This window comes from Panthera leo, chromosome D3 (genome assembly GCF_018350215.1).
Source record: "Panthera leo isolate Ple1 chromosome D3, P.leo_Ple1_pat1.1, whole genome shotgun sequence".
Lineage (NCBI taxonomy): Eukaryota > Metazoa > Chordata > Mammalia > Carnivora > Felidae > Panthera > Panthera leo.
Window position 1 is genome coordinate 79,893,357 of NC_056690.1, and position 19,769 is coordinate 79,913,125.

Genomic DNA, 19,769 nt, shown 5'->3' on the forward strand with positions numbered 1-19,769 from the left:
TCCAGAGACGTGTTGAGTAAGAAGTTGCTGTGGCCAAGGTCAAAGAGGTTTTTGCCTGCTTTCTCCTCGAGGGTTTTGATGGCTTCCTGTCTTACATTGAGGTCTTTCATCCATTTTGAGTTTATTTTTGTGTATGTTGTAAGAAGGTGGTCCAGGTTCATTTTTCTGTGTGTCGCCGTCCAGTTTTCCCAGCACCACTTGCTGAAGAGACTGTCTTGATTCCATTGGATATTCTTTCCTGCTTTGTCAAAGATTAGTTGGCCATACGTTTGTGGGTCCATTTCTGGGTTCTCTATTCTGTTCCATTGATCTGAGTGTCTGTTTTTGTGCCAAGACATTTGTGTTCTAAATAGTGCATACTAAATATAATAATACAGAGAATTAAAACATTGGTTAATTATGAATAGACTGCAGGTAGTTTCCTAAATCCTTAGAGTATCCTCCAAGGTTTATCCACGGTCCACGTGACATACCATGGCTTTTTTGTTCAGTATTTTCTCAACCTGATATGCCGCCTTTAATTCCCATAGCAATTCCTAATTTAAGCAAATGCTAACTAGCAAATGTCTTAAGTTTGATATGGAAATCTGGTATTAATAGTTAGAATGAAAAAGTAAATGACTTAAACAGAAATACATTTAAATAATATTTATTTTTTCTGTTATTCAATGTAAAAATATGCATTTCAAAACACTAAGATATTTGATAAGATGCACGACAGAAAAGGCCTGTCTAGAACTCTGTTCCCCAAAGTCTGAGGGGTCCAGGTAACAGTGCGGCAAGGCGAGCCCACGGCTGCAAGTACACATCGCTCTTTTGTCAGCTCACATGGACACAGGACAACATGAAGACGTGCTTCAAAGAGCAAAATAAAGGCAAATCGCTGAGCACCTTTTACAATGTCATAATAAAATATTCATTAATTCCTCTGTGTGGAAATCTGGGAAAAGATGGAAGGTAAAACTAGGCATAAAAGGAGTTAAATGGTGTTTATAAAGTTGATTTTCGCTGACTTGTGAAAAAAAAAACGATTAAAAATCCTGAAGCAACGTCAAAGTTCACGGGTTCCGTATCTGCCAATACCATCATCTGTGACAGCAGCTGCTTAATTGTCCAGCAAGATTTTATATCAGACACGGATGCAAGTGGTCTTACACTGAAATCTGCGTCTCTTTCTTTTCTTGTACCATAGTGCTGTCATTGGTACATGAAGTACTATCACGACTTATTACCGCACTTCATTGTAAGCAGAAATTAAGAAAGTGCGTTTTGCCAAACTGCTTTTTGAATCTTCTAAATTGTATTTGTTCACTCACCGGCCAATTTAAAAAAGATAGTATTTTGTAGGGGGCTTCCTGGCCATTAATGTGAACTAGTAATGCAATAATTTAACTCAAAAGGAATTTTTTAAAAAATGGGACGCAGACTAGCAAAGCTTAGCATCAGCCAAAATCTACCGGCACACAATGGGCTAAAGGCCAAGTCTACAGTGATACATAAAGGTCACTTTATGAAAAACCCAAATAAAAATTACTCTCAAACTATTCTGTCCATTAGAATTAGTTTACAAATGGAAATTTAAATTTAGTGAGAGGACTCTAAGCCTTTGGGCTAGAATCTTCCAACGAGAAAGATAAGCAATTTTAACACTGATTCCTATGATATGGTCAGAAAGTTTAACACTGACCTAAAGAATTCTGTTGAAACAATATGTGCTAAAAGCTATGCGGGTAACAGATACGGAGTCTACAAGTAAAAATTAATCCTTTAAAAATTTTTCCCTGAATCAGACACAAATACCAAGTATTTTCTACCTTTCTATCTACAGATATTCCAATGGGAATCCAGAAATGGAAAAAAAAAAAAAAAAAAGGGACGGTCAACCTGCACCTGGCTGGGACACTATGAAAACCCTGAAGAGCACTAAGAAGACAGTGTCGCTGCACTCCGAGGGAAAATGGCAAACGCCTGCCAACACTGTTTCTACTGAAGCTTCGGTAAGGAACAGATCCTGATTCTCTTTCTAGCGTGATCATTCCTTGCAAAACCAGGGCTGAGCGCCGATAAAGATTTGTGGTGCAGCCGGGTGACCTGCTCCAAGCTCAGCTAGTGCTGGCCGTGGACGTGAGCAGCACTGCCCCCACGGGAGCACATTCTCGGCCGCATCTAGGGGACGCTGCGCGGTTGCTGAGCCGACTGTTTCCAGGTGCTCTAAAAAAGCTCAGTGAGAGGGGCCGACAGCTAAAGGAAGAAACTGAAAATGGAGAAAGTCCACGATGCCCTTCCACAGACAGAACCACTATTTGACACACACAGAAACTCAAGAAAATGGAAGCTCCTTTATTGCAGATAACCTGTAAACTCAGACTTCCGCATGTCTTTTTCTCTGTAGGAGCAGAATATGCTGTATATCAATGTCCATTTTCTTACTGAATCCTTGATAAGAGTTTAGTGTAAGAGGAGAACGGGAAGCAGGATCCAGATGTTAAATGATGGCTTGGGCAACATCATATGAGGTGGCTTTTGGGTTTGCCACAGAGTCTGAGTTTCTTTGTCGTGAGCAGGTGGGCGAGGCCATTGAGAAACACCAGAACGATGGTCATGGACATGACAATCACGTAGTGGCTGATGCTACAGAAAGAGAAAAAGAAACATGTTACAGGAAGACACAACACACATGGGAAAGAGGAGAGCTCTCTAAATACTGTTTCTAAATGTATACATAAAATACACAGAATTACAAAAGATACCAGTGATGGTTCTTAAGTTTATCTATATATTTATTTCTAGTACTCTCTACAGCCAGCTCATAACCCCGAGAGCAAGAGTCACATGCTCTTTGAACTGAGCCAGTCAGGTACCCCGATGATCTGGAAATAGGTATCAAAACGTTAAAAAACCAATTTGTCACAGAAGCAGTGATGAGCACAAATATTTCGAGGTATGTCCAATAACTGCAACGTGTTATGAAAATGTCTGATTGGTATTGGCACTGCCTGTGTCTTTGTCACCGATAGAAACTGAATTTCCAAATCCAGCTTTTAGAAACAAAGACAATTTTCCGCCTCTAATTCTTGCTCCCTCTGAATAACATCCACAGACTCCCCAAGATATCCCCAGGTTTAGTGGTTTGGCATTTTAGAGCACACCATTCTGTGCTTTGATGGAAGTTAGAAGTACTTCAACAAAACTACCAGCTACCCTCCCCCCACCCCAAAACATTACCCAAATTCAAATTCAGGGAAGTAAATGTTTCAGTCAAGGAATCTAAACAAAGGAAAAAGGATACATTTCTTTATGAATCTCTAAGTCAAAGCTACTATCTCCCAGATTCTGCTTTTTTAGACCTTTTATCACTTTTAACACTTTCAATTATTTTAAATGCTTTTAATATTTTAAATTTTTTAAAAAGCTTATTTATTTATTTTGAGAAAGAGGGAGAAGAGAGCACGCACGTGAGCGGGCTAAGAGCGTGGACCCCCACTTGGGGCTCGATCCCACAAACTGTGAGATCATGACCTGAGCCAAAAGCAAGAGTTGGACCCTTAGCTGACTGAGCCACCCAGGTGCTCCTAAATGACTTTAAAACAAATAAATATTAAATATGACTTGGTTTCTTAACAAGGTAAGTTTCATGACACCAGTAGATAGGTGACTATCCCTAAATTTAATGGAAGTCTGTTTATAAGAGGTATTTTATAGATCACTTATCTCCTTCGAGTGGCCTGAAATCACAAACTTTGGGCCCATTTAAGCTAACATTATTGGCAGGAAACAGTCGTGAAGCTCATCACCTTCATGCAATTGAGCCATAAGGCATTCAGCTTGTGATATTTTCCATCAATCAGGTCTTGGTATCCTCTCAGCACACCAGAGTTAAAGAAGCATTCAATTTCAACTGTAAATGAGTTTGGCTGTTCCCACTCTCTCGCCTTGACTATTCTGACATCATTTAAATCAGCAATTCTCAAGGTGTACATGTGTGATTGGTAGAGGGACAGGGTGTCTGTGTGGAGGGGCGTATAGAATCACCAGGAAGGCCTGTTCAGCCTGTACACGGGGTGATAGATAAAAGGTTGATTGTACTTTTCAATCAGGGTAAGGGGCAACGGAAGCAGGTCAAATCTGTCGGATGTACTGGAGAAGACAAGTTTGAGAATCACTGATTTTTAATAAAGCTTAGTATTCATTATAAGAGTAAAGATATTTTATTGCACTTATTAGTGATATTTCGGAGGATATTAAAATAGTATTGAACATAATGAGAAGTTATCATTATATCTAAAGAGAAATGACACTTGAGTGGCCATCTGTATTTTTGTTCAATTTTTTAATGTTTTTATTTATTTTTGAAAGAGAGAGAGACACACACATACAGAGTTCAAGCTGGGGAGGGGCAGAGAGAGAAGGGGAGACACAGAATCAGAAGCAGGCTCCAGGCTCTGAGCCGTCAGCACAGAGCCCGATGTGGGGCTTGAACTCACGAACCGTGAGTTCATGACCTTAGCAGAAGCTGGGCGTTTAACCGACTGAGCCACCCAGGCGCCCGTCATCATCTGTATTTTAATGAAGTATAACAACAGTGCATGCAGGAAACAACTCCAAATGAACACCACTATCAAATCAAACCAATCAAACCGATGATCCTGCCTCTATTCACTTCACACCAAACACATTTAGAACATAAATTTGAATATGTTTTTATAGTTATGAAAATGACCTCAAAGGACTTTTTCTCTAGTTTTAAGAAATGCACTTCTTTCAGTACACCATATAAAAGGCAGTACTCTGTTAAGTTTATGACCTGCTATGAATGAAGATACAGTATAAAAGATCAAAAGAAGAAAATACTACATTGTAGCTCTGTCAGCCCAGCTCAGTTTTATGGCCTGGGCAGAATATTTTTCACACGGCTGTTAAAAGAACACCTGATGCCACAAGGTCCTCCAGAGAACCACAGGCTCAGCTGACGACACTGGCTGGAGTAGATTCCTGTAAGATTCTCAATTTAACTCTGATAAAATCTGCTCAGAAGATGCATTTTGAAACATATTGACCTATACGCATAAACGCAAATACCGTCTCAGGCCCTAATAATACAATCTTTACTTTTTTTTAAGTTTATTTGAGAGACAGACAGACAGAGAATCGCAAGCAGGTTCCACACTAGGTACCGAGCCTAATATGGGGCTCGAACTCATGAACTGCGAGATCACAACCTGAGTCGACATCAAGAGTCAGGCACTTAAACTGAGTGAGCCACTCAGGCATCCCAACACAATCTTTATTTATTTATTTTTAAAAGTTTTAAAAAATTTCATTTATTTTGAGAGAGAGGGAGAGAGAGAGAGACAGAGAAGGAGAGAGAGAATCCCAAGCAGGCTCCACACCGTAGGTGCAGAGCCTGATGCAGGACTCAAACTCACGAACTAAGAGATCATGACTTGAGCCGAAATCAAGAGTTCACACACTTAACCAACTGAGACACCCAGGCGCCCCTACAATCTTTATTTTTAAAGAAACTATTACTTATTTGTTAACCTGAAACTAATTGCTGAGGAATCTCGCAAACCTATTTTGAAAACCCACTGCAATCGCCACGCTGACACTATGACCATCGTAGCCACACGCAGGCCACATCCGCAGGGCTGGTGAGCTCCCAGTCCCCTCGAGAATCCTGGGACACAGTCTCACCTTTTCTGTGTTTCTAAGCAATCACTTAGTAAGGACAAAAGGACAACATTCCATCCCTGTGTATAACAGGCATATTAGAGCTGGAATTATTAACTGTATTACTAATAAAAAGGAGTTTAGAAGTAAAATTAGTCACAAAGGAAAACTACCGCAGGAGCATAATTCAAATAACTCGGGCCTGGTAAGGAAACACTGCCAATAAGTTTAGTAACATCTGCAACATGATAAGAAACAACTCAGCTTTTCATATGTACGTTCACACAGGAATAATGAGAAACCCAAAACTTAAAAAAGCAACTTTCTCACAAACAGAATGCAGGAAAAAGTACAACAATGAGCTTTTGATATGTGAACCTGATTGTATGGTGCTTTAGCTCGGTCTCTTGAAGCCTCTTTTCCAGCCATTATCCAAGCCTCTTCCTCGCAATAAATTAGATGCCGGGGCGCCTGGGTGGCTCAGTCGGTTAGGCGTCCGACTTCAGCTCAGCTCATGATCTCACGGCTTGTGGGTTCGAGCCCCGCGTCAGGCTCTGTGCTGACGGCTCGGAGCCTGGAGCCTGCTTTGGATTCTGTGTCTCCCTCGCTCTCTGCCCCTCCCCACTCTCTCTCTCTCTCAAAAATAAATAAACATTAAAAAAATTAAAAAAGAAATTGGATGCCGACAAAGATGCATGAAGCAACTCCTGCCCACCAGAGCCTGAACCACACGGCTCGCCGAGGCGGTGCGTGCCGTTACCGCTACACAGGACACCAAGAGAAGATGACAGAATTCTAACATGTCAACAGGCGAAGCGGCAAAACAAAATCGTCCCGCTACAGCCCCAGTCCGGGTGATTCCGTTAGAAAGCCTAATTTCTCTAACTCAGATTTCAGGTTGTTTCTCCATCCCAACCCCTGCCACCCCCCACGCCCCTCTGCAACCATCTTCCTTCCTTACGAGGGCATGTTTTGGACATTATAATATGGGACAAAGAAGACGAGCAGAGCAGAGCAAGGGGTGACCAGGGGAGTGTGTGGGGACTTATGAGGCACTGCCGTCAGCCTGGTGAAGAGAACCGAGCTCTGAAGTCTCCTATTTCACCCGCCTTCGAGAAGTCTCTCAGGGCAAGCACCCCATTTCACCGAAGGGAGTTAGATCTGTGAGGGCAAAGCCCTGAGATGGAGCTGAAGTGCGGTTTAACCTAACTTAATTAACTGCCTATGCCTTTATCACCTTTCCATCCCCTCTGGATTTTAACGCTCTATCAATGAGGGTGTAAGGATTATACCAGAACACCAGACATAAACCAGGACCCTTCCAGATAAACCTGTACATGTGGTCACCATATGTGAAGGGCAGCTCCCATTACAAAAAAATACTATTAGCACAAAATATTTCTACAGCGTAGTTCTTAACCCTCTGTAGCATTAACCAATTATATAATATTTTCATAAATATCATAAGTAAATTATAGCATGAAACATGGAGTTAACATCCTTTTCTCCTGGCTAGCCCTGCAGAGTGGGTGGGGGTCATCAAAGCGTTCCCGACCCGTGGGTGCTAATGCACCATTCTGTTTCCCTTGGTGTGAATGATGCTCAATGCTTGTCTTATGCGTCTATAGTCTCTCTTTCTGCAATTATCTTGTGCTCTGATGAACACTTTATTCCCATGATGGTTGTGTAAAGGAATGCGGGAAATAGGCCTGGAGGTACCATGCAAGTGCCAGGGAGAACGTCACGCTAGAGGTTAAGTACAAGTTTTGCAATGGCTCAAAGACTCTGAAAAAAGATCACGCAAGCACAGGTAACAAAAATAGGCAAATTGGACTGCGTAAAAATTGAAAACTTTTGTGCCTCAAAGGGCAGACTCAACTACTTTTGGCTCCTTCCCTCCTCATCGATATTTCTTCCTCCTTTAAATCCTAAATGTACGGTGCTCAAAACTCTGCACTGAATGGTTCCTTTGCAACAATCACAAACAGGATCAGACACAAAGCCACTTTTAAAAAAGGGCTTAGCAGAGGTACACAACAAAGGCTTTGGGAAATTCACCGCAAGTAGAGGCAGCGACAGGCAGTGGGGATACTACAGACCACGGCAGCTCGTCAGGTGCCGTCCTGCGGACCTGTGCAGTCTTCTCTACAAGTCACAGTCTCTGTAGGGCCACAGTGTCCTCATCTCTAAAATGAAGGCAGTAAATACAGCTCCTGTGGAAAATGTCTACCTGACAGCGTTGTGGTAAAGATCACATGAAATATCGTGTTAGCAGACACCGTAAACACTGCAGCGCGGCACCAATGTAGGTTATTTGTGGCCGAGGTATGACTGGGGCAATCCTCTGGCTGACATCCTGGACCTCCCACTTAAGTTCCAGCTTCCGTCCTATTTTGCCTTTTACCCACGTAAACCGATTCCCTGGTCTCCGAACTGCCTTCCTCATGTCTTTCAGGACCCCGATCTCAAATAACCAAGTACTGGGCGTGCGGTCACTGTGTTGCAGTCCACGGCCATGCTCTGACCCTGTGGGTAAGTCTCGGCCTCTATTCTACTCTGCAAATAAGCTTACTCCATTTGGACCCCAATACGGGCTCCAGAACCCCAGCTTTGACAATGGGTAATTAGCATTGATGTATCTAGGGACATTCATCCCTTCCGACTATGATATTCCTCGTGCTCATGAGTTAAATGAAATGACAATAAAATCCTAGAGAGAAGTGAGGGTGTTCCATGTGGTTCTGCTCCATGTTTCTCCTTTTCTTTCTTTTCTTTTAATTTTCTTGATGTTTATTTTTGAGAGAGAGAGAGACAAAGTGCAAGTCGGGGCGGGCAGAGGGACAGTGAGACATAGAATCCGAAGCAGGCTCCAGGCTCCAAGCTGTCAGCACAGAGCCTGACGCAGGGCCCGGACCCCCAAACCGTGAGATCATGACCTGAGCCCACATCGGACGCTTATCCGATTGAGCCACCCAGCAGCCCCTCTCCTTTCCTTTCTAACTGAGCTAGAAAGAGCTCTACACTTATGACTCTATTTCCTGATCTCCCATCTCATTTATCCACTTTCCTTTCATTTTTATCAGTTTTACATGCAGTGCTAAAAACACAAAATAGTGGAGAAAGATTTATAATGAAAACCAACAGTCCTCCTTCCTCCTTACCCGCTTCTCAGGGTGGCTGCTTTGGTCACTTCCCTTTTTAGGTCTTCTGGTGCTTTACCTCCTGAACACGAATGTCTTTATGGTGCTGTTAACTGATACATCGATTTAAAACATAATATATTCAGTCCCTGCTAGGAAAGAGGAGAACTGAGCCTGCTTATACTATAACCCACTCGCTTCAATTTTAGATCTGTTTGCTATTAGCCAGTTTTTCTTCTATTTGTCCTTCTGAGTCAATTTTGATGTATAATTTATATGTAGGAAAATGGAACTAATTTTTAAGTGTCCAGTTAGATGAGTATTGACGAATGGTGCACCCAGGTGACCATCATCACTGTTAAGGTGCAGAACATTTCCATTACCCCAAAAGTGCCCGCGTTCTCTTCTACAGTCAGGCTCACCCTAACTCTCGGTGCTAGAGATGGGTGATGGTGATAATCACATTCCTACACAGTAGGAATGCAGTTAATGCTGCTGGACTGCACACTTAAAAAACATTAAGATGGTAAATTTTATTATCTGTATTTTACCACAATTAAAAATAAGATGAAAAGGGGTGCCTGGGTGGCTCAGTTGGTTGAGTGTCCGACCCTTGATTTCGACTCAGGTCATATTCCCAGGATTGTAGGATCGAGCTCTGCATCGGGCTCTGTGCTGAGCACGGTCTGCTTAAAATGCTCTCTTTCCCTCTGCCCCTGTCTCCCTGATCACACACACACACTCTCTTTCTAAAAAAAAACAAAACAAACAAACAAACAAAAAAAAACAACCTAGAAGTCTCACACAAAAATACTATATTTAACAAGAATATGTTCCAAACAAAATTCTGGCCTATGTCTAAGATGAAAACAAATTAATCAAACTTTGGAGAGTAAAGGGAAGTATGTCAAACACAAGAAGCAGTGTGAAGGATAAAGACTAGAATAACATCAATACTAATAGTTGCCTTTACTGAAGCTTATTAGATGCTGGACACTGTGCTAAATACTCTACATGGAGTAATTCATTCGGACGACTACACAAGACAGGGGAGAGGTGAGAGGGATTAGATCTCTTGCAGATGGTCTCTCAGCTAAAATGTGGCAGAAACTGTTCAACCCTAGCTGCCCTGGTCTAAAGCTCATGCTCTGACCCGTTATCTTGTCTGGACACTTTGGGATCAGAGGAGGAGACACCAAAACGTTCCCTAAGCATTCAAGCTTAAGAGCAGTGAAAACAAAATGGCCTAGGGAGGACCTTTACATGCCTGGCACACATCGAATGAAAGAGATTCAAATCGGATGAGGCAGGGAGGCAAACACGTCTATGAATAACGAGGCAGTACCGGGAGTGAGCTGCCTAAGAGGTAGGAAGAAAGGAGAGAAGATCTAACAGTCTCACCCAGGCCTACACAATTCCCAGCAACGCAAGTGCTGAATGAATGTTGACTGAATGAAACAGAATCAGTTTAGGGCTGCTTGGGTAGCTCAGTCAGTTAAGCATCTGACTCTTGATCTCAGCTCAGGTCATGATCTCACAGTTCATGGGTTTAAGCCCCATGTCAAGCTCTGTGCTGACAGTGTGGAGCCTGCTTGGGATTCTCTCTCCTCCCTTCTCTGTCCTCCCCCACTCGTGCTCCCACTCTCTTTCTTTCAAAGAGAAGAAATGTAACAGATTACAGCAATCATTCACAGTCAAATCACAACAAAGAAAAAAATACTTTTGGTTCAGATTATACTTTAAATAACACTGGTGTATGTTTCCCACATTAGATGTTCTCATATTAAAGATTCTAAGGGGCAGATAATGATTACATGCAATTGAAACTGCCACATAAACTTCATACTTCAACTGAGTAGCATCATTTCTCTAAAGAGATTGACAGATATGGAGAACACGCAGATTCTGGAAGTGACCTTCTCTGAAAATCCCGGTCGGATTCAAGCAGTGTCTCTTGCACCTTCCCTGCTCTCCACGGTTCCCATCGATCCCTACACTGTCCCAAGAAAATGCCGAGAATTGGAGAGATGGGTCTCACTTCCAAAGGTTTAAAATAATTGCTACTTGCTATGCTTACCTCAAAACTCAAACTGGCACCTTCTACTAAGGTATCTAGTTTTTTTTTTTTTTTACTGTACTGTTAAGAATTTCTATATGAATATATACTGCACCTTGTTCCAATATCAAGCCAGCTGCCATAATCTTTGACCAAGAAGAAAAAATGCTGTAAAATAAAACAAAATAGGGCTCCATCAAAAACAAAGGTATTTGGATTCAGCTGAAAAACAATGTTTTAGGATTATGGGTTTCAGATTTCTGACCTCTTATAACCAATATCTAACTAGAAGCTAGAAGAATATGCCCTTTCCAGGAATTTTTCCTTGGACTAAAGCTAGGTATAGCATTACCATTCAAATGAACACGAAAGTGACATTTATGAATAACTAGAAATAAAGATAACTAACTTAATTCTTTTTTCAGTAAGCTCTATGCCCAATGTGGGGCTTGAACTCATGGCCCCGAGATCAAGAGTCACAGGGTGTACCAACTAAGCCAGCCAGGTGCCCCAAAGATAACCAATTTTAATAAAAGACACTATGTAATACCAGAGACCTATGTGGAAAAAAGCCGTAACATCCATTTATCAACAAATATTTATTGGCAGTGTACTATGTGCTAATCACTGTGTTAGGTCCTACAAATAAACTCTCAGGAGTTGTATAATCTAGTGAATTCAACAAAATTATTAGGGGTGTGTGTGTGTGTGTGTGTGTGTGTGTGTGTGTGTGTGTGAGAAGAGTGTTATCACTAGAAAACACAGGCAATTATGGGAGCATAGAAGAAGGGGTACATACCCCAGATGGAGTAGAAGGGAAGGCTGTCCCAATAAAAAGTCTACAAATCTAAGTAAAAAGTAATAGTCAGTTGAAAGAGGAGTCTGAGGACATCAGAGAAGTATGTTCCTGCGAGAGGGAATAACCTATATAAATGCCAAGAGTCCAGGCATAGCGTGGCAAGGCCAATGTGAGGCTGGTGTGGAGAAAACACGGTGCGAGGTGATGTGGGTCAAGTAAGCAGAAGTTAGGCCACAAACGGCTTTGTAAGCTAAATTAAGCAATATGACTCTTCATAAAATTAATCAGAATTTAAATTCCCTTCTGTTAACATGTCTTGTTTATTGGCCCCTTTTGAGAAAAATTGAAAGCTGATTTGTCCTGACATTATTATGTGTAATCAATTTCATAAATATACTGGATATCCAGTTCAATAGAACACAAAAATGCTCTCATCTAAATCAAGTGACTAGGAATCTGATTTGGGAAGTTAATGCTACTTGGTGTCTCTAATCAGTTCTAGCATAGGATGTTGTATAGTGAAGAATTAGTTTTGCCCAAAGAGAGGTCTGGCCTTTGCCTTCAGTTACTTGGGGTGACATCTAGCCCCATGGGATGTCATGCCTGATGGGTGTATTTGCCTGGAGCCTTAGCCACTGGACAATCTTATTTTGGGGGCTTTGGGCCATGTGGTATCAGTTCCACCTCTAGAAGGACTGGACGTTAAAGGTCAGCCAAGGGAACAAAATGTGATTGATCCCCATTAAAAAGTTGACACGGGGGCTCTGGTGAGCCTGGTTGGCAGGACTCCCTGTGTACGTCACACATGGATGCTGTCATGACTCCATAAGGACAAGAGGACCAGAGGTCCCCTCCTAGACTCTGCCTTCTGAGTTTTTTCCCTTGGCTAACTTCAATCTGTATCCTTTCCTATAATAAACCATAACTGCGTATATAACAGTTTTCAGTGAGTTTCATCCTTCTAGCGAATTATCAAACCTGAGAGCAGTTTTGAGAACCCCCTGAACTTGCAGGTGTAAAGTATGTTCTTTTTGTGAATATACTCCATACGAGAGGCTCACCTACCTGCTCTTTACTCAGAACTCACTTATTAGAGCCATCAACTTGGTAACATCTTCCAACTTAAAAAGCTCTATTTCCTCTTTCCTTCCTTCCTTTCCTCCCTTCTCTCAATCTGAGAGAAGGGTTAAAATAATCAACATTTCAAGCACGGAAATGATGTATTACCTATATCTAAAGTTAGCTTTTCCTGTTAACTTCCTATGGAAGGTTCATTTCAGACATAATGCACCATGGAAGACTAGGTATAAAATGACAGATTGAAATAAATCAAGTGGGAAGACTTCTGATACCTTCAGAAGAACACCCTTCCTGCACAAGTCATATAAAAAGAAAGTAATTTATATGTGTAAATTATGCCAGTACTTTTAACTTAATATCTAAGGATTTCATGTACAGAAATGCATTCAGATTTCTCTTGATTAAATTAAATCAGCACTTAACTTCTCAATCTTATTTACACTGAATATCTAATAATGCCTTACCAAAGCCATAATGTCTGATATGACGAGAACCATGAGAAAAAGGCTGGAAAAAAATAAAGATAGATTACACATAATAGAACAGGCACATTTTAAAAGCACCGCAAAATAAAAATTACAACAACCAAATAATCCAATATTCTGTTAGCACTTTTTCTTCTGAGAATACTACTTTTTTGGAAAAGAGCTCTTTTCGTGTTATCATTGGCAATTGACATACAGTGACGGGCCGGAACCCAAAAATGTTATTTAACATTTTGAATATTTATTTCAACAGTAGGAAAGGGACACGAATTATGATTTTTTAATAAAGCTTTTTACCTTGAGATAATCACAGGCAATTACAAGAAATAATATAGAGGGATCTCAGGTACCCCTTGCCTAGTTCCCCCCAAGGTAATATCTTACAAAACTATCGTACAGTATCGCATCAAGGATATTGACAGTGATACTGTCAAGATACAGAACATTCCCATCATTACTAGGATCCCTCATGATGCTCTTTTAGGCCACATCTATCCTCCCTGCACCAACCCTCTGCCTAATCCCATGAGAACCACTAACTCTTCTCCATTTCTATAATTTCGTCATTTCAAGACTGTTGTGTAAGTTGAATCATTTATGTAATACTTTGTGACCTTTTGGGAATCTATTTTTTTTCATTCAGCTTAATTCTCTTGAATTCATCTGAGGTACTGTATGTATCAATAGTTTCATCCGTTTTATTGCTGTGTAGTAATCCATTTGTGGATGTACCACAGCCTGCTTAACCATGTTAAGCACTGAAGGACATTACAAATAAAGCTGCTATAAACACCTGGGTACAGTAGATTTCTCTGGGAAAAATACTACAGAGTGCAATTGTTGGATCTTATGGCAGTTGTGTGTTTAGTTTTATAAGAAACTAAAACTCTTTTCAGAGTGCTTATACCATATATGTTCTCATTTGTAATATCTGAGAGCAATTTCTTGGCATCTTCACTAGTTTTTGGTGTCACTACTTTTTATCTTAGCTATTTTGATTGTTGTGTAACGATACCTCACTGTGGTTTTAATACGCATTTCCTTAATCATTAGCAATGCTGAACATCTTTTCTTCAGCTTCTCTGCCATCTGTATATGCTCTCAGGTCTTCTGTTCATTTTGTCATTAAATTGTCTGGTGTGTACTGTTGAGTTTTGAGAGTTCTTTACATATTCCAGATAGTAGTCCTTGGTCAGATACACAGTTTGTAACTATGCTCTGCCAGTATGGGCTTGTCTTTTCATTCTGTTAACAGGGTCTTCTCTTTTGCAGAGCAAAAGCTTTTAATTTTCATCAAGTCCAATTTATCAATTATTCCTTCTATGGACCATGGTTTTGGTGTCAAGCCTAACTCTTTTCCTAGCCCAAGTCTCAAAGATTTTTCTTTGATGCTTTTCCTAAAAGTCTGAATCTGTGGTCCATTTTGAGTTAATTTTTATGTAAGATGTAAGATGTAAGATTTTGGTCAAGGCTTAAAAAAAAAAAAAATCACAGCATGCCTACTTGATTTCCTTAACAAGGCAATGAAAAATTTAATGCTCATGGGTAATACACAATCTTAGCTTTTTTAGTTGAAGAAATGGACAAATTTCCCTCCGCATTAAGGTATCACAGCAATTAGATAATAAAAGGGAGAAAATGCAAATCCTAAAATCAACTGGTGCTTTTCTCATAAGTCCAAATAGAAAACAACAATGGAAAGTGTTCATAGAATTTTAAATTTCTATATACACTACAGAGGTGCAAGAAAGCTGCAGATTTCTCTCATCTCATTTATAAATTTAATGTTCTAAAAAAGTCTTTCCTCCCAGGCAAACTCATGTGATCAATTATTGAATTTCATTACACAATTCCATTTCAACTAGTCTAAAATCAGTGCTCCTAGTCTAAAATAATCCTTGACTTCTTTTTAAGACATAATTGTTTTTCTAACTATAGGTCTGAAATATAGAAATGTAACTCAATAGTTCACATACATAGATATGTAGCACAAGTCAGACTTATCCTAAGTGAAGTGCTGTTACCATTCAAAACAAGTCTGATGTAACAGACATACAAGAAGTGTGTTAAACTAAGAGTTTGTGGAGAGCGCAAAGGTCATTCAGTACAACCTTCTGTCCAAAGTATCAATTCTCAAAGTAACAATCTCGATGAAAGCATGGGCTTTAATGGTTCCAGTTACAGAATCTACCCCGATTTACACAGCCCCAATTATTTCAAACTGCTTTCCTTCTTTGAATCAAAATCCGTGAAACAAAAATTCTACCCTATGGCTGTAGTTCTTCGGGAACAAGAATTAAAAAATAAAGGCAATTTAAATGCAACAGATTTGGGGTGCCTGGGTGGCTCAGTCAGCTGAACGGTCGACTCTTGATTTTAGCTCAGGTCATGATCCTGAGGTTGAGGGATCGAGCCCGCGTTAGGCTCCCACTCAGTATGGAGCCTGCTTATGATTCTCTTTCTCTTCCTCTGCCCCTCTCCCCCACTTGCACTCTCTCTCTCTCTAAAGTGAAAAAAATGTAAAAAAAAAAAAAAAAGCAACAGACTTTTAAATATATTTTTTGAAGTTTTGTTTGATATTTTTAAATGTTTTTCTAAAACCATGTTTTACTGTGGGACACAGATGATGTTCTGCAACCCTTTTTAAAGTAAAACACACCTGATGGTATGAAGACTTACTATCTTCTTAGCCTCGGTTTCCCTATCTATAGAATGGGCAGGGTAACCGCTACTTCATTGTACTGTTGGGAAAATTAAGTCAAGTAATACATGTCAAGTATCTAATACAGTGCCTGCCTGCCTACTACTACTGATTTCTTTCTTACTCCTAGTAACAAAACTTTAGATACAATTAAGGACACGGTGAAAGATATGATCTCTGCCCTTACAGAGTTCATAGGGTGTGCATTAGTTTGCTGAAGCTGCCATAACAAAGTACCACAGACGGGCGGCTTCAACACCAGCGATGTGTTCTCTTGTAGTTCTGGAGGCTAAGTTTGAGATCAAGGTGTCAACATGGCTGCCCTCCTTCTGAGGCCTCTTTCCTTGGCCTGGGGATGGCCATGTTCTCCCTCTGTGTTCACACAGTCTCTCCTCTGTTTGTGTCTGTGTCCTGATCTCCTCTTATAAGGACACTGGTTGTATTGGATTAGGGCCCACTCATATGACCTCATTTTACCTTAATTATTTCTTTAAAGGTCCTATTTCAAATATAGTCCCATTCAACATATGCCTCTGGTGGGCTGGGGGGGTGGGTGGTGTACAACTGAGCCCACAACAGGGTGTGAGACAGAAAAATAAGAAACAGTTCATCACCATGAGTTACCTAAATTACCTAGGAATTTGAGGGGAGGGCAGCTGACTAAGAAAAGTACATCGGACAGTATGATGTCTGATCTAAGACTTAATTAACAACAAGGAAAAAGCTTTTCCAGAGCAAATTTTGAACTATTCTGTGGAGACTGAGGAACAGAGAAGTTGCCCAAGTCACACAGCTAGTGAGAGGGCCGACTTTCAGCACAGCGCGTCTGGCCTCAGGGCCTCTGCTCCCCAGCCACGATGCACAATGTCTCCCCAAGGCACTGTCTCCTCTCAGAAAACTTCAGCACGCTTACCATTTTCCCTGAATGTGTCCTTTGTTCACCTTGCTTTATTCATATAGTGTTCAGACAAGAAGGCATAAAAGTAACAGAGTGTTCGATACCTATGGTGATCAAATCACTGTGACAGGAGGATGGGATTATTATTTTCCTGTCCTGGATGTAACATTTCCATTAAAAGCAGATGAGTTTGGGTGTTTTATCTCTAAGATGTTTTCCCACTACTCAGCACCTAGATCCTATGAGTCTGTCCCATGAATACCCCCCGATTCAGGAAACAAATACATGCTACTGGGTTTTTATACAAATGATAATGAATGTTCCCTCTTACCACCTCCACCGACACACTATGATCGCTCATCTCTAATGGTCTCTTAACTGATCTCCCTGCTTTGACTCTTGTCCCCAAGTTATTATCCATACAACAGACAAAGGAGCCTTTGAGCCTTCCAGTGGCTTCTTGCCACAACTAGGAAAATTTTGCAAGTCCAAACTTTGGCCTAAATGGCCTCATATGATCTGGTCCCTGCCTACCTCTCCAGCTTTACTTCCTCCAGTTCTCCTGCTAGCACCCTCCACTTACGCCTGGCCCTGGTGCTGTCCTTCCAATACATGGTCTCACCTCAGGCCCTCTGCGTGCTCCACACCCTCTCTACCTGAAAGTGCTCTTTCTTCGTACGGTTTCATGGTTCATTCTGTGTTTATTCCTGTCTCTGCTTAAATGTCTCTCCAATCTATTTTTCTTCCTGACATTTAACACAACCTGACATTTTATGGCAAACGTTTTATTTATTATTTGTCTCACTGAGTAGATGGTAAGCCCTATTCACCAGTGTATTACCAGCAGCTAGAACAGTGGCTGGAACGAAACGGAAATTGAAAACATCACGTGCTAAATGAACGGTAGAAGCAATCGGCGTAAAATAAAATTGAAAATGGCTACTACTACACGTTGTGACATCTCTTGTAGATACAAGACTGACTTAACTTCTTCCTTTTGGGTCCAGAGAACACTACAAAATTTGACCCAGAAAAAATCAGATGCAGTGGAAACAACACCAGATAACACTGTAGAAAGCTAAAACCACTCAGGGTAAAATCTGTAACTGACAAAGCAATGATGGAGGAAGCAAACCTTCTTGACAAAAACCAGGTCTATAATCTGACCTAGGTACATTAGACCTGCTGGAGATAATAACCATTACAAAAAAAAAAAAAAAAATCACACCAGCATGAGCTAAAAATTCTTAGACTTTACGATAGATAAAAATTAGATAAAGGAACCAAAATTTTAAAAATTGACCTCAATAAAAATAATTTCAATAAATTAAAAATCAAAATGAAAACATTTGGAAGTAACTTAAAATTACCTCATATAAAATTAATTAAAAAATTAAGCTGACTTAATAGAATTTCTCCTGGAAAGTGCTCTTCCAATAAAAGTGATTCGATATTGGTGTAATTCTGATTCAAATTTGGATTCCTAAATACGGGAGCATACATCCTGAAGATCAAAACATCTAACAGAACAAAACAGAATATTCAAAGTGATAGTTTCAAAACATCTTACATTCATTTCAATTAGTGCAGGGCATGAGAAACTAGCTTTTTGGCTGCTGGATCACAATTTAGCCCCCCCCCCCCCCCACACACACACACACACATTCTTTTTCAATCACTACTGTTTAGCCATGGCTCTCTTGTATAGTTGAGTATGTACTCAAATATAGAACTGAAAATTATCCCTTTTAGGTCTCATTATTTGGTTGGTTGTTGAATCCTTCTGTAATTCTAAAACTCTTCTCATTCTTCACTGCTGTCCAGTACTCTCTTATGCTTTGATGCATGATGAAGGTGAGGAAGGTCTTCAAATTCCACATCACCTCATGCTGTGAAATAGACTGGCCTGAAAATATCCTCATCAGCTGTGAAAGACACTTTGGGTTGTCTGTTTCCAGCACTCACTCCAAGCCACAACTTCTTTCTCTCTAACCACCTTCCAGGTTAGAAGGAACACGTGCCCCTTGGAGTTCTGCTCATTCAGACATACTCTGAAATACGTTGGATGGGTCATTTGGGAAAGACACTGCTTCCCTGATGGGAGGGGAGAACCAGCTGACACATCTCTTTGCCTCGTCCCCTAATGGTCCTTCTTCCTACCTGGATGGTAGATATGATGCATGGAGGTATGAGGAGAAAGGCCAAACTCTAAGAATGGAAAAGCAAAAAGGCAGGGTTGCTGATGATATCACACCAGCTCTGGACTGCCAACCTCTGCACCCCATGTTATGTGAGACACATAATTCCCTATTTCAGCTACTATTGCTTAGATTTTCATTTTTTAAAACCAAAAACATCTTTTTTTGTTGTTTTCAAAAGCATCCTTAATGGATCAACCATTAAGTAATCTTCATGCCTGGATACTTCCTTTTAATGACCTCTACCCAAAATACACAAGTCTTCTGAGATGAAGCCAGTTATCAAGGCTGAGAAAATAGATAAGTTAATTTTTTTTAATGTTTTTATGTTTTATTTTTGAGAGGGGGGAGGGGCAGAGAGAGAGAGAGAAAGAGAGAGAGAGAGACAGAATGCGAAGCAGGCTCCAGGCTCCGAGCTGTCAGCACAGAGCCGACGCGGGGCTCGAACTGATGAACACCGAGATCATGACCTGAGTCGAAGTCGGAGGCCCAACCGACTGAGCCACCTAGGTGCCCCGATAAATTAATTTTAAAGTCATGAAAAATAAAATAATATGAACACAGCTTTTCTACTTCACCTTTGTTTAAGACTAACTTAAGCAATGAGTTAAAAGAAAAGCAGTTAGAATCATCTCACGGGTTTGTTATACTGAACCCATCCCTGGCATTATGTCTCTAACAAGCCAGTCATTAGTATAAATTCTGCCTCCACCTTAACCCCTAGGCTTTCAAAAATTGTGTT

General features: G+C 40.7%; 1 protein-coding gene and 1 long non-coding RNA gene across 7 annotated transcripts in view; one reads left to right on the top strand and one right to left on the bottom strand.

The window, feature by feature from the left end:
• The first annotated feature begins 1,767 nt into the window (after nt 1–1,767).
• LOC122203478 lies at nt 1,768–13,055 on the top strand. The gene is made up of 3 exons (XR_006195198.1): nt 1,768–1,997; nt 8,126–8,202; nt 10,686–13,055. It is a non-coding gene; the product is annotated as an uncharacterized LOC122203478 (long non-coding RNA).
• The window catches only part of PIGN (phosphatidylinositol glycan anchor biosynthesis class N), a 103,662-nt gene continuing 86,213 nt past the window's right edge, over nt 2,321–19,769 (bottom strand). For 5 of the 6 annotated variants that reach the window (XM_042910360.1, XM_042910365.1, XM_042910363.1 and 2 more), the window contains 3 exons: nt 13,210–13,252; nt 10,982–11,034; nt 2,321–2,631 (listed from right to left, as the gene is read on the bottom strand). In XM_042910360.1, coding sequence (XP_042766294.1) covers nt 2,508–2,631; nt 10,982–11,034; nt 13,210–13,252 — 220 coding nt within the window. In that variant the 3' untranslated portion in view covers nt 2,321–2,507. The remainder of the gene's footprint in view (nt 2,632–10,981; nt 11,035–13,209; nt 13,253–19,769) is intronic. The other variant, XM_042910364.1, reaches the window with a different exon arrangement.